The sequence below is a fragment of the Pseudophryne corroboree genome, chromosome 5 (genome assembly GCF_028390025.1).
Source record: "Pseudophryne corroboree isolate aPseCor3 chromosome 5, aPseCor3.hap2, whole genome shotgun sequence".
In the NCBI taxonomy this organism is placed as follows: domain Eukaryota; kingdom Metazoa; phylum Chordata; class Amphibia; order Anura; family Myobatrachidae; genus Pseudophryne; species Pseudophryne corroboree.
This window is the reverse complement of record NC_086448.1, coordinates 362,603,431-362,615,790: the sequence shown is the minus strand read 5'-3', so window position 1 is coordinate 362,615,790 and position 12,360 is coordinate 362,603,431. Positions and strand designations below refer to the sequence as shown.

At 43.5% G+C, this 12,360-nt stretch overlaps 1 protein-coding gene across 1 annotated transcript in view; it reads left to right on the top strand.

Annotated features, from left to right (window-relative positions):
• Positions 1-3,499: 3,499 nt before the first annotated feature.
• The window catches only part of LOC134929601 (sodium-dependent neutral amino acid transporter B(0)AT3-like), a 219,403-nt gene continuing 210,542 nt past the window's right edge, over positions 3,500-12,360 (top strand). Inside the window, exon 1 of the mRNA XM_063925188.1 lies at positions 3,500-3,650. Coding sequence (XP_063781258.1) covers positions 3,500-3,650 — 151 coding nt within the window. The remainder of the gene's footprint in view (positions 3,651-12,360) is intronic.

Below are 12,360 nucleotides of genomic sequence, written 5' to 3'. Positions count from 1 at the left end.
TACAATGTAGATGGATAGTATACTTAATGGATGACGAGTGACGACACAGAGGTAGGTACAGCAGTGGCCTACCGTACTGCTATATATAGTATACTGGTGGACACTATCAGCAAACTGCTAAACTAAAATGCACCACAGGTATACAATGTAGATGGATAGTATACTTAATGGATGACGAGTGACGACACAGAGGTAGGTACAGCAGTGCACTCTGCACTGTACTCCTCCTATATAATATTAATTATACTGGTGGTCCCCAGTCCCCACAATAAAGCAGCACACTGTGAGCACAGATATGGAGTGTTTTTCAGGCAGACAACGTATACTGGTGGTCACTGTCAGCAAAACTCTGCACTGTACTCCTGCTATAGCTGCTCCCCAGTCCCCACAATTAAGCAGTGTGAGCACTCAGCACAGATATATCATGCAGCACACTGAGCACAGATATGGTATGGAGCATTTTTTTCAGGCAGAGAACAGATAAAAACTGGTGGTCACTTATCAGCAAAACTCTGCACTGTACTCCTAACAGCTGCTCCCCAATCCTCCCCACAATTAAGCAATAAAAAACAAACAAGAATCAACTGTCTTCTACAATAAACGGAGAGGACGCCAGCCACGTCCTCTCCCTATCATCTCCAATGCACGAGTGAAAATGGCGGCGACGTGCGGCTGCTTATATAGAATCCGAATCTCGCGAGAATCCGACAGCGGGATGATGACGTTCGGGCACGCTCGGGTTAACTGAGCCATACGGGAGAATCCGAGTATGGCTCGGACCCGTGTAAAAAGGGTAAAGTTCGGGGGGGTTCGGTTTCCGAGAAACCAAACCCGCTCATCACTAATTAGATCACGACAGCAAAATGAGGCGGAATGAAACTGACTAAATGACTGTCGAAAAGCACTGTTGTTGAATTGACATTCTTCAATTGAATATACTTTTGTCGAAAAGCCGCATTTTTACCATTGCAGACATGTCGAATTTGCGAAACGTCGAATTGCAAAAAGTCGAATCTGAAACGGCAGGTTTTTTGTCGAAAAGTACTGTATTGCATTGTCGAATCCAAATCGACAGGTTTTTTTTTGTCGCAAATGCCCCGTTTTTCGACATTTGCTGCAATTCAACCGCAATTGCATATACCCCTAAAGATGCAAACTAGAGCTACAGGAACATGAAAAAACCTACTATTTTGCTTTGTATACAGATTCAGACTCAGTCACACACAAATACACAAGTGTTGTATATCAAGTCAATTAGTGCAGCCTTTGCTTGTTCATGCAGAAAGATTAGAAAACAGGTGCACCACCACTCAGTGCAGCTTACTCATGCCACACATATCGGACTGCATGGTATTTTGAGGCTAAGTGTATGAGGACACACCTGTATTACAGACATCTCACATCATGTCAATGATTTATGTAGGCTAGGTTTTAGCTACTTTGCTTTCTATAGCTCTTCTGACAGATGCCAGAAACTAAACTAAGCCTAACCCTAACCTTAAAACAGCCTAACCCTCCATGGTATACTTACATGTGAGATTCCGGCTTTCGGAATTCTGTCATCGGCATTCTGACAGGTTTCGGGATTCCGACGCCGGTCTTCCGACCGCTGGCATCACGTCTGTTGGGATGCCCACTACATCCCTTTGAAAGTGTTTGCTCTTACACAGTGTATGATCCACTAGCAATCCTTGTTTATTCACATTAACATAACATTTTGGTCCTGTATTGCTTAAAATCGACAAATTTCCAGACAGTTTTTAAAATTGCAATCTTATTTAAGGCAAAGCCAGCGGTGCAAGTGGAGGGGTACGGGTGGGTACGGCGTACCCTTAAGATTTTAGCCGTGGGTATGTTGTACACACCGCCGACAGGCCACCACTCCTCGTTGCTCCCTCCTTCCCTCCGCTGCTGCATGAGGGGAGGAGAGCGCAGCGTTCGCCTCTCCTGCCCTCAGTGTCTTCCTTCAATTCAGTGTCGGCCCATGAGACAATCAGTACTCGCGGACCGGCAGTCAAGGCTGCCGGACTGCAAGCTTTGATTGGCTCACGGATTGGTGCTGAATTGAAGGAAGACACCCACACCACCGCCAGAGACTGAGGGGCAGGAGAAGCGCAGGCTGCGCTCTCCTCCCCAGACACACACACAGGACAGCAGCAGCAGGGGTGAGCAGCAGGGGGGGAGGGGGGGCATGTATTCCTGGCACTGTGGGCATATCTGGCACTGTGGGCAAATCTGACACTGGGGGGACATGTGTACCTGGCACTGGGGAAATATCTGGCACTGTGGGGGCATTTCTGTATTTGGCACTGGGGGGCAATTTTATATCTGACACAGTGGGGGCATTTGTGTATCTGGCACTGTGGGGCAATGTGTATCTGGCACTGTGAGGCAATGTATATATGGCACTGTGAGGCAATGTATATATGGCACTCTGGATGCATTTGTGTATCTGGCACAGTGAGGCAATGTGTATCTGACAAAGTGGGACAATATGTATCTGGCACTGTGGGGTAGTGTATATCTGGCACTGTGGGGCAATGTATATCTGGCACTGTGGGGCAACGTGTATGTGGCACATTGGGCAACGTGTATGTGGCACTGTGGGGCAATGTGTATCTGGCACTGTGGGGCAACCTGTATCTGCCCCCATTTTCATTGGCCACACCCCATGTAGCATTTGGCCACACCCATTGGGGGGGAGCGCACCTTCGGCGCATGCACACAGTACCTATAAGGCATTTTTTCTACTTGCACCACTGGGCAAAGCTGGCATGCTCGTGTAGAAAGAGATGTGAGTAATGCTTTCATTACAGTAACTGCTGATAATGTGCACACAAACATAACTCCATAGTAGCTTATCGGCTATTTGAATCAGATCCTTGATGTAAATTGTGAAGCTCTGAGTTTAAGATATATATGAGAAGACCTAAGGTAATAATAATGTATTGGAAAAATAAAGTAAGGGAGGTGATCAAGTGTAGCAACACTCTTAAGTAACAAATGTAATGCCTGAGAAAACTAACTAGTAAATTAAACACAGAAAAGTGATAAATACTGTATTTACTACAATACGTTACTAACAGGAATATTTCCGGACTGTATTTTGGATTTGTAGTCCACCCACACACACGCAGAATTTATCATTTCAATTCATAGCAGAATATGACATCAAGTAGTGTTTAGTGTATGACGTTTCCCCTGAATGGTTAATGGATACACTTTGTTTAGTTAAGACAATAAAACACTGAAGATCTTTTAATATTGGTTACAAATTAACGCTATATCTTTCTGGAAAAAAAAATCCAATTATAATATGAAACTAAATAATGCTTTTATCTAATCATTTGTTTTTCTAAATATAGCTGCGTACGCTACTTTCCTGCATATTAATGCTGCTGTGGGTAATAAAGGACTTTCTCCAGCATATTTTTACTAGTGTATGGTGGCGCTTGTGAGCTGTGAGACTCTGTGTACAGGAATATATCTAATACAGACCATGTCTAGCAATCAGCTTTCTGATGTCCCACAATGTCACGACAGACCAAAATGGGACAATAAAATGCAGTATATTTTGACATGTGTTGGATTTGCAGTGGGCTTGGGAAATGTATGGCGCTTTCCATATTTATGTCAGACATATGGAGGAGGTAAGCATTCAATGACAATACACAAATTTATACTATATTTACATGTTGGAGTCTATTTAGGATTTAATATCCTTTCTTGTGTATGCTTAATATGTCTTTTTAAACATAAAAAAAATTCTGAAATAATTTTCCAAACTATGAAAACACAATTTCTCTTCGCTTTCCTGTGGTTTATATGTATTCTTATCACTGTTGATATCTATTTATGCTTTGTACGCTATTTTGTTAGCCTATGGTCTTATCATCTTATGGTCCATATACACGGTGAGATTCTGGCTATGCCCGATACTCACTATGCGACATGGACTGTGGTCGGTATCGCAAGCAAAGATGACTGTGCTTGTGATACCGATTTTGGCTAAGTGACAATTTTGACTATCTTTTACACGAGATAGTCAAAATTGACTTGTCTGCACAGCTTATTTTTGCTTGCAATGCCGATCCTGCGGGACCGCGCATCGGCATCACAAGCTGTGTACACATGGTGCAATATGCACTAACTTTCCTTACGATTTTGACTATATAGTCAAAATCATAAGAAAACTTAAGTGTATATCGCACCGTGTGTACACACCTTTAGACTGAAATGCATGTTAGCAAAAGTCACAATAACAGCGCACAAACACATGTAGATCAACTGCTTTATTAGCTAAACAAATATCTCAGAGAGTAAACTTATTTCCTTGGAGCACAGAGACTGATCTATTTTCTGTTGCTCCGGACAGTACCTGAGCTGCCTTTAGTCTTATTGTTTATTTATATAGTACCACCAATTACGCAGTACTGTTCAGAGAATATTTGTCACTAACCAATCATACCCCAAGTTATTAGCCAATTACCTACCAATATGTTTTTGGAATATGGAAGAAAACTGGAGTACCTGCATGAAACCAATGCAAACATGGGGAGAGCTGAGAGCATGCAAACTCCGCACATATACTGTAATCCAATGGTCAGTAATCAAGCTCATTATCCCAGTGTGCTACCTACTGTGCCACCATGCTGTCCAAGGCTCACAAATTAAACATTTTTTTATTTTTTATATTTTGGACTTTTAAGCAATTTCAAAAGATTTTGCAGTCGCTCTAGTCTAGTGGGCGTCTCTTTTCATTTCCGTGCAGCAGCTTATCTTGCTAACATTAGCAGTTCTATAGCCTAAAAAATCGCAGCTGCATAGGTCAGTGCGTACAAACATGAATTAGGCCCTTTGTGTGCATATTAGTGCAGTGTGCAAAAAAATGCGCTTAGAGTAAACATTTTTTTTTCTTGTTATAGGAAAGGTATTCAAAGTGCCCTCAGAATTATTTATGAAGATTGGTGGTATAATCTGAATATTTCCCAGCTATCTGTAACATTATCCAGATCTGTACAGTTTACCAGTAAATACATCCTAGAGGTCACTTGCATTTATGCTGGTTCTAAAACTTAAACTAGCTTTTTAATTTACAATTCATGTTAGCTACTGCAATACATAATGCAACTAGAATTATGCACCAATCATCCCAACAATGTAATCTACTCATTTGAACTAGAGACACCATTTCTTTTAATTGTATGGATCCAATTAATACAATTAATTAATTGTATTAATCCAATTAATACTCCATTTAGTAAAGCTGTGAAAAAGGCATCACCCTCATAGGCAGACACAGTGGGGGGGGGGGGGGGGGTTTCAAGCTCCCCAAAGCCTGGCCAGCAGCCACTGCAAGCAGTATAAAGGGTGGAATGGAGCAGCTGCACATGAACAGCGGTGGCAGATTTTCCTACCAAGCTGTTTGCATTTGAGCGCTCAATCATCGCAGGTGTAGTAGGGTATGCCGGCGGCCGGGCTCCCGGCAACCAGCATACCGGCGCTGGAATCCGACAGCTGGGCAGGCGCAAATGAGCTCCTTGCGGGCTCGCTGCGCCACGCTATCTAGTCTACCTCCAGGGAGTTCGTGGACCCCCAAGAGGGAGAAAAGATGTCGTTATGCCGGCGGTCGGGATTCCGGCGCCGGTATGCTGGTCGTCGGGATCCCAGCCGCCGGCAAACAGAAGACCACCCATCATCGCACCAGAGAGAGAATCTGGTAAATGGCTTACCATGATCAATGGGCCTGCATATGTCTGAAGTACTGTATTACATAAACTGCACTATGTTTAGGCCAGACCAGGGGTGGAATGTAATGGAGTCCGGGTTTTCCCGACATGCAGGATTCCAGCCGAATCCTGACGTTTTTTTAAAGGGCTAATCACTTACAAGGCATGGTTTTGCGTTTTTGAGTTTGGCCAGCATCCCACATGCCTGGCAAACTTGCTGTAACAGAAGGCAGTTTGTAAAAGAACTCGCTATAACAGAAGGCAGTTTGTCCACCGAAGACTAGAGAGCAGTACAATAACAAGTGTCTGCAGGCAACAGTGAAGCATGGTAGAGGTTGCTTGCAAGTCTGGGGCTGCAAGCAAATGGAGTTGCGGATTTGGCCAGGATTAATGGTGTCCTCAATGTTGAGAAATACATTCAGGTACATATCCATCATGCAGTATTATCCGGGAAGTGTCTGATTGGCTCCAGATTTGTTATGCAGCAGGTCAATGACCCCAAACATACAGCCAATGTTATTAAGAGCTGTCTTCAGGGTAAAGAAGAACAGGAGTCCTGGAAGTGATGATATGCTCCCACAGAGCGCTGATCTCAACATCATTGAGTCTGTCTGGGATTACATGAAGAGACAGAAGGATTTCAGCAAGTCTACATCCACAGAAGATATGTGGTTAGTTCTCTAAGATGTTTGTAACAAACTCCCTGTCTAGTTCCTTCAAAAACTGTGTGCAAGTGTGCCTAGACGATATGAGGCTGTTTTGAAGGCAAAGGGTATTCACACCAACTATTGATTTGATTAAGATTTCTCCTCTCTTCATTCACTTCTATTTTTGAAAGCATTCTTACTTTGCAGCATTTTTATGGTTGGCACTCTGTGGTCTTGGTAGTATCAACAAATTGTTTGAGCTGCCCGAAACGTTGCATAACTCCTGTTCGCTGATGTGATTTATTCATACTATCAAGACCATAGAGTGCTGTGTTTTGTTCTCTATACATTGTTTCTACTTGCGAGCACCATGGCGGATGCAATAAAGCGAATGAGAGTGCCAGCCTATAGACACACACACACATATATAGTGATGTGCACCGGGAATTTTTGGGGTTTTGTGTTTTGGTTTTGGATTCATTTCCGCGGCCGTGTTTTGGATTCGGACGCGTTTTGGCAAAACTTCCCTGAAAATTTTTTGTCGGATTCGGGTGTGTTTTGGATTTGGGTGTTGTTTTACAAAAAACCATCAAAAACAGCTTAAATCATAGAATTTGGGGGTCATTTTGATCCCATAGTATTATTAACTTCAATAACCATAATTTCCACTCATTTCCAGTCTATTCTGTACACCTCACACCTCACAATATTATTTTTAGTCCTAAAATTTGAACCGAGGTCGCTGGATGACTAAGCTAAGCAACCCAAGTGGCCGATACAAACACCTGGCCCATCTAGGAGTGGCACTGCAGTGTCAGACAGGATGGCCGATTTAAAAAATAGTCCCCAAATAGCACATGATGCAAAGAAAAAAAGAGGTGCACCAAGGTCGCTGGATGGCTAAGCTAAGCGACCCAAGTGGCCGACACAAACACCTGGCCCATCTAGGAGTGGCACTGCAGTGTCAGACAGGATGGCACTTCAAAAAATTGTTCCCAAACAGCACATGATGCAAAGAAAAAAAGAGGTGCACCAAGGTCGCTGGATGGCTAAACTAAGTGACCCAAGTGGCCGACACAAACACCTGGCCCATCTAGGAGTGGCACTGCAGTTTTCTAGCGAGAGGATGAGTGCTTCCATCCTCATGTGAATCTGAACCACTAGCCATGAACATAGGCAAGGGCCTCAGCCGTTCCTTGCCACTCCGTGTCGTGAATGGCATATTGGCAAGTTTACGCTACTCATCAGACGCTTTTAATTTTGATTTTTGGGTCATTTTACTGAACTTTTGCAGTATACTTGGCGACACAGAGGTAGAGCAATCGACTACTGTACCGTACTGCTATATATATACTGGTGGTCAGCAAAATTCTGCACTGTCCTCCTACTATATACTGCGCACAACTAAAATGCAGCACAGGTATGGATGCATAGTATACTTGACGACACAGAGGTAGAGCAGTGGACTACTGTACCGTACTGCTATATATATACTGGTGGTCAGCAAAATTCTGCACTGTCCTCCTACTATATACTGCGCACAACTACAATGCAGCACAGGTATGGATGCATAGTATACTTGACGACACAGAGGTAGAACAGTGGACTACTGTACCATACTGCTATATATGTACTGGTGATCAGCAAAATTCAGCACTGTCCTCCTACTATATACTGCGCACAACTAAAATGCAGCACAGGTATGGATGCATAGTATACTTGACGACACAGAGGTAGAGCAGTGGACTACAGTACCGTACTGCTATATATATACTGGTGGTCAGCAAAATTCTGCACTGTCCTCCTACTATATACTGCACACACCTAAAATGCAGCACAGGTATGGATGCATAGTATACTTGATGACACAGAGGTAGAGCAGTGGACTACTGTACCGTACTGCTATACACTGGTGACTGGTGGTCACAGCAAAATTCTGCACTGTCCTCCTACTATATACTACAATGCAGCACAGATATGGAGTGTTTTTCAGGCAGAGAATGTAGATAATTTCAGCACACTGAGCACAGATATTTCCAAGCACACTGAGCACAGATATTTGCAGCACACTGAGCACAGATATTTGCAGCACACTGAACACAGAAACTGAGAGAACGCAGCCACGTCCTCTCGCTATCATCTCCAAAGCACAAGTGAAAATGGCGGCGATGCGCGGCTCCTTATATAGAATACGAATCTCGCGAGAATCCGACAGCGGGATGATGACATTCGGGCGCGCTCGGGTTAACCGAGCAAGGCGGGAAGATCCGAGGCTGCCTCGGAACCGTGTACAATGGGTAAAGTTCGGGGGGGTTCGGATCTCGAGGAACCGAACCCGCTCATCACTAATATATATATATATATATATATATATATATATATATACACACATACATACAATGGTGTATCTACCCATTGGCCAGGATGGCACTTGCTAGAGGCGCCAGCTGAGACGCTACCCAGTGGTGTCACCCACGGCCAAGAGGTAGATTCACTTTCTAAAAGCAGCACCTGTCCATCCTGTCGTCACCCCCCCTCCCCCCCCCCAACTCCCCTTTCCCCACAGGAAAGTTTCACTCACATTGATGCCCTGCAACGATTACAGCAGGCAGCAGTCACTGTAATTGGCCCCAGGGTTACAATCAAGAAAGAAGAAACTGCATAAAATACAGCTCTGGCAGCAAGGGCTTCTGGGAGCTGTAGTTTATGCAGAGTTTCTTGATTGCAGTGCGGTGCTGGACCCCGGCACGAAATAACATATATCAGTGACCGCTCAGCACTCATCTCTCCCCCCGATCAGCACAATGCTGAAATGAATGACCTGCTAGATTGGCCTGCAAGCAGGCACAATCTAGCACGAGCGATACACGTGGAGAGATCCGTGCTTAACTTCTATGCAATCTAGTCAGATTGCTTAGAATTTAAGCACTGATCCGTGTGTACCCCCTAAAGAATCACAGCTAGACTGAGGCTTAAATATGTAAATATTGTGTTATTTATTATTTCATTGAATTAGATTGTACAGTTTTGTTTGTGTTATCAGGTGTGCATACTTTTTTAGTACATTTTATTTGTTGCATTTACTGTTGTACAGCAGTTGAACTGGCTCAGGTTCAGGTGAGCAGCAGTGAGCAACATTGACTTTCAAACCTGGAGCTACAATACTCATTGTTTTGAGCAGAGCCGCCGGCCCTAGGCACAGGCAAACTTGGCAAATGCCTAGGGCACTTCATATGCCATGGGGCACAAGAAGCTTAAAATTAAAATGATATGCAGAATGCCTATGTTCTGTGTGTGACTGCAGCTGTATCTGCATAGGAAATGTTACATTACAGTGTATTCCTGGAAATCACTATAACGTAGCATTTCGTATGCAGATACAGCCACAGTCGCACACAGAATATAGGCACGCTGCATATAAATTAAAGAACTGAAATTAATTAAAAAAACAATGGCGGAGCTAACACATAAATACATAAATAAAATAAAGTGTCATAGACACAGAAAGCGATACTGATATCATATGTTATAACGCTTATCCCAGCTGTAATTATCAATGCACACCTATAGTGTGCATTGATAATTACAGCTGGGATAAGCGTTATAACATATGATATCAGTATCTCTTTCTGTGTCTATGACACTTTATTTTATTTATGTATTTATGTGTTAGCTCCGCCATTGTTTTTTAATTCATTTCAGGTCTTTCATTTATTTCATTTTATTAGGTTTTATATTTTTTAAGGTACGTAATCAGATATATTATTATCCAAACAGCCAAGGAATCTATATATAAGTGTATGTGCTATCATTGGTGTATCATCATATTGATTAATTACATCTGTGTAGGCCAGTGACGTGCGGTGAGGTCAGTGGCTGGGGAAGCACTGGCAGATAACATCCCCCCCATAGAGGGGGTGGGGAGTGCAGTCCCCCACACATCACTAAAACCAGCACCAGGCAGAACCAGCCAGGGGGGATAATGCCATAGCAGGAGAGACACTCAGTGTCATAAGCATCTTCTTTGTATTATTTTAATCATTAATGACAGGGGAGGCACTGCCTCCCCTGCCTCCCCTGACTGCACGTCCCTGGTGTAGGCTTAATTAAGAGCCCTTTAAATAACACACACTTTGAAAAAGGAGTCATCTTTGAAAAAGTCACGGGTCACGTGATGAAACGCGTCAGAACTCCTCCCCCACTGTTCCTTCACTGAACACCTGCTTCCAGGACGCTTCCAGGTCACAGCCATTTCACCCGGCTTTCACCTACGGCAGCTACGGGCGGCTTCTATTTGGTTCCACATCTAGCCGCAGGTGCTGTGCGGCTACGACGACCGTCTCCAGCATCTTCCACCCCGTTGTCTACCGGCGGACGGTGCACGTCCAGGTAGTCTGGAAGGAAGCCTCTTCATACAGCTGGACACTCTAGACGGCGTCTGATTCAGCAGCCACACACCTGCCGCCCACTATCATCTGCACAGCACTAATAAGGTGAAACCAGCAGGCTAATCGAACAAACCCAGCGGCCGGTTGATTTATTCAGATACCATACGTACCCTCCAGCTTTTCCATCTATTGGGCAAAACTTTGGACTTACCCGGGGACGCTCGGGTTCACCAGCCCTTATGGAGAGGTAATTACATATATACACAATCTATTCATGCTGGCAACTTCTATTGCAGCTAAATTCTCAATTCGTGCAGTTATTGTGATATATTTAGGAATCACATCCAGCAGCTGTGGCAACAGTGTTTCTAAAGGATTGCAACATTCTGTTATATACCTCTTGAACTTTTAAATTATCCAGTTCAGTGAAATTTTAATGATACTCAGTACAGCAATCAAAGCTTAGATAATTCATGTGTTTTTTAAACCTTCATATTTGACAAATCAAGTAAAGTTATAAGTAATATCACCTATGAATTGTCTATTATGAAATAGTATTTTTATTCTTACCAGAGTACTGTCATTAATAAATACATATACTTTTTACTAATATATTTGATTCCGTGGCTGTTATTGAACCTGTGAAAATCTGGTGTGTGGCTCTCATGAGCGCCTCTATTAATTTCTGTTTCCAGCTGCATCCAGGTGCTTGATCAATGCTGAAAGCTGAACTGACAGATTTGCTGATGCTGCACATGACAGTACCACCCCCCCCCCCCCCCTTCAAGGGTGTACCCCGGACACCCTACCTCGGCCAAGGGGAACTGAAAACAACAAGAACATGGATAGCAAGACAACCTAATGTCTCCGACGAGATTTCTTCTTCTTCTTCTTCTTCTTCTTCTTCTTCTTCTTCTTCTTTTTCCCAGGTTGGTTAGGTCTGAATACTGTAATTCCAAATATGTTATCCGAACTTAAGGTACCTTCAACCAGAGGGATTTCATCTGTTTCAGAATCATAATCGGAGTTAGAGTCCGCATCTAATGAAAGGATTATGGTTTTCTCCTTTGGAATAGATGGTACAGAAGAAGTAGCATGGCAAGATTTAGCATATACAGGACTCATGACTGACTGGATGGAGACTGGATATTGTGGGTCATGCTTTTTCATAACTTCACAGGACGGAGACAGAGAGGCATAACCAGCAGTTAATATCCGGACTTGTGGTTTAGGTGAAGATGGCACTGAGCTGAGAACAATCTGAGACCGACAATCCTTAGACACTTGGTTCTTTGAAACTTGATTTTTCTTGTTAGAACCTGAATCCTTGCTCAAAGACCTAGAACTCTCAGAAGGTACTAACTCAGGACCACCAAACTTACTGATCACCGCCCGGCTGAAGGCATCCACGTTCTGCAGAACAGGATCACTGGACTCTATTAACTGGTTAGCCCATTTTCTTGCCTTCCCTCTGAAAGACATAAGAATTAGTAACACAATCTCTGCCGGAGAGGTACAGAGTGGAGCAGTCTCCATAATCTGTAGCATTAATTTGCGATACTGTTCCAGTTTTCCATAGAAGAGAGCTGGATCTGG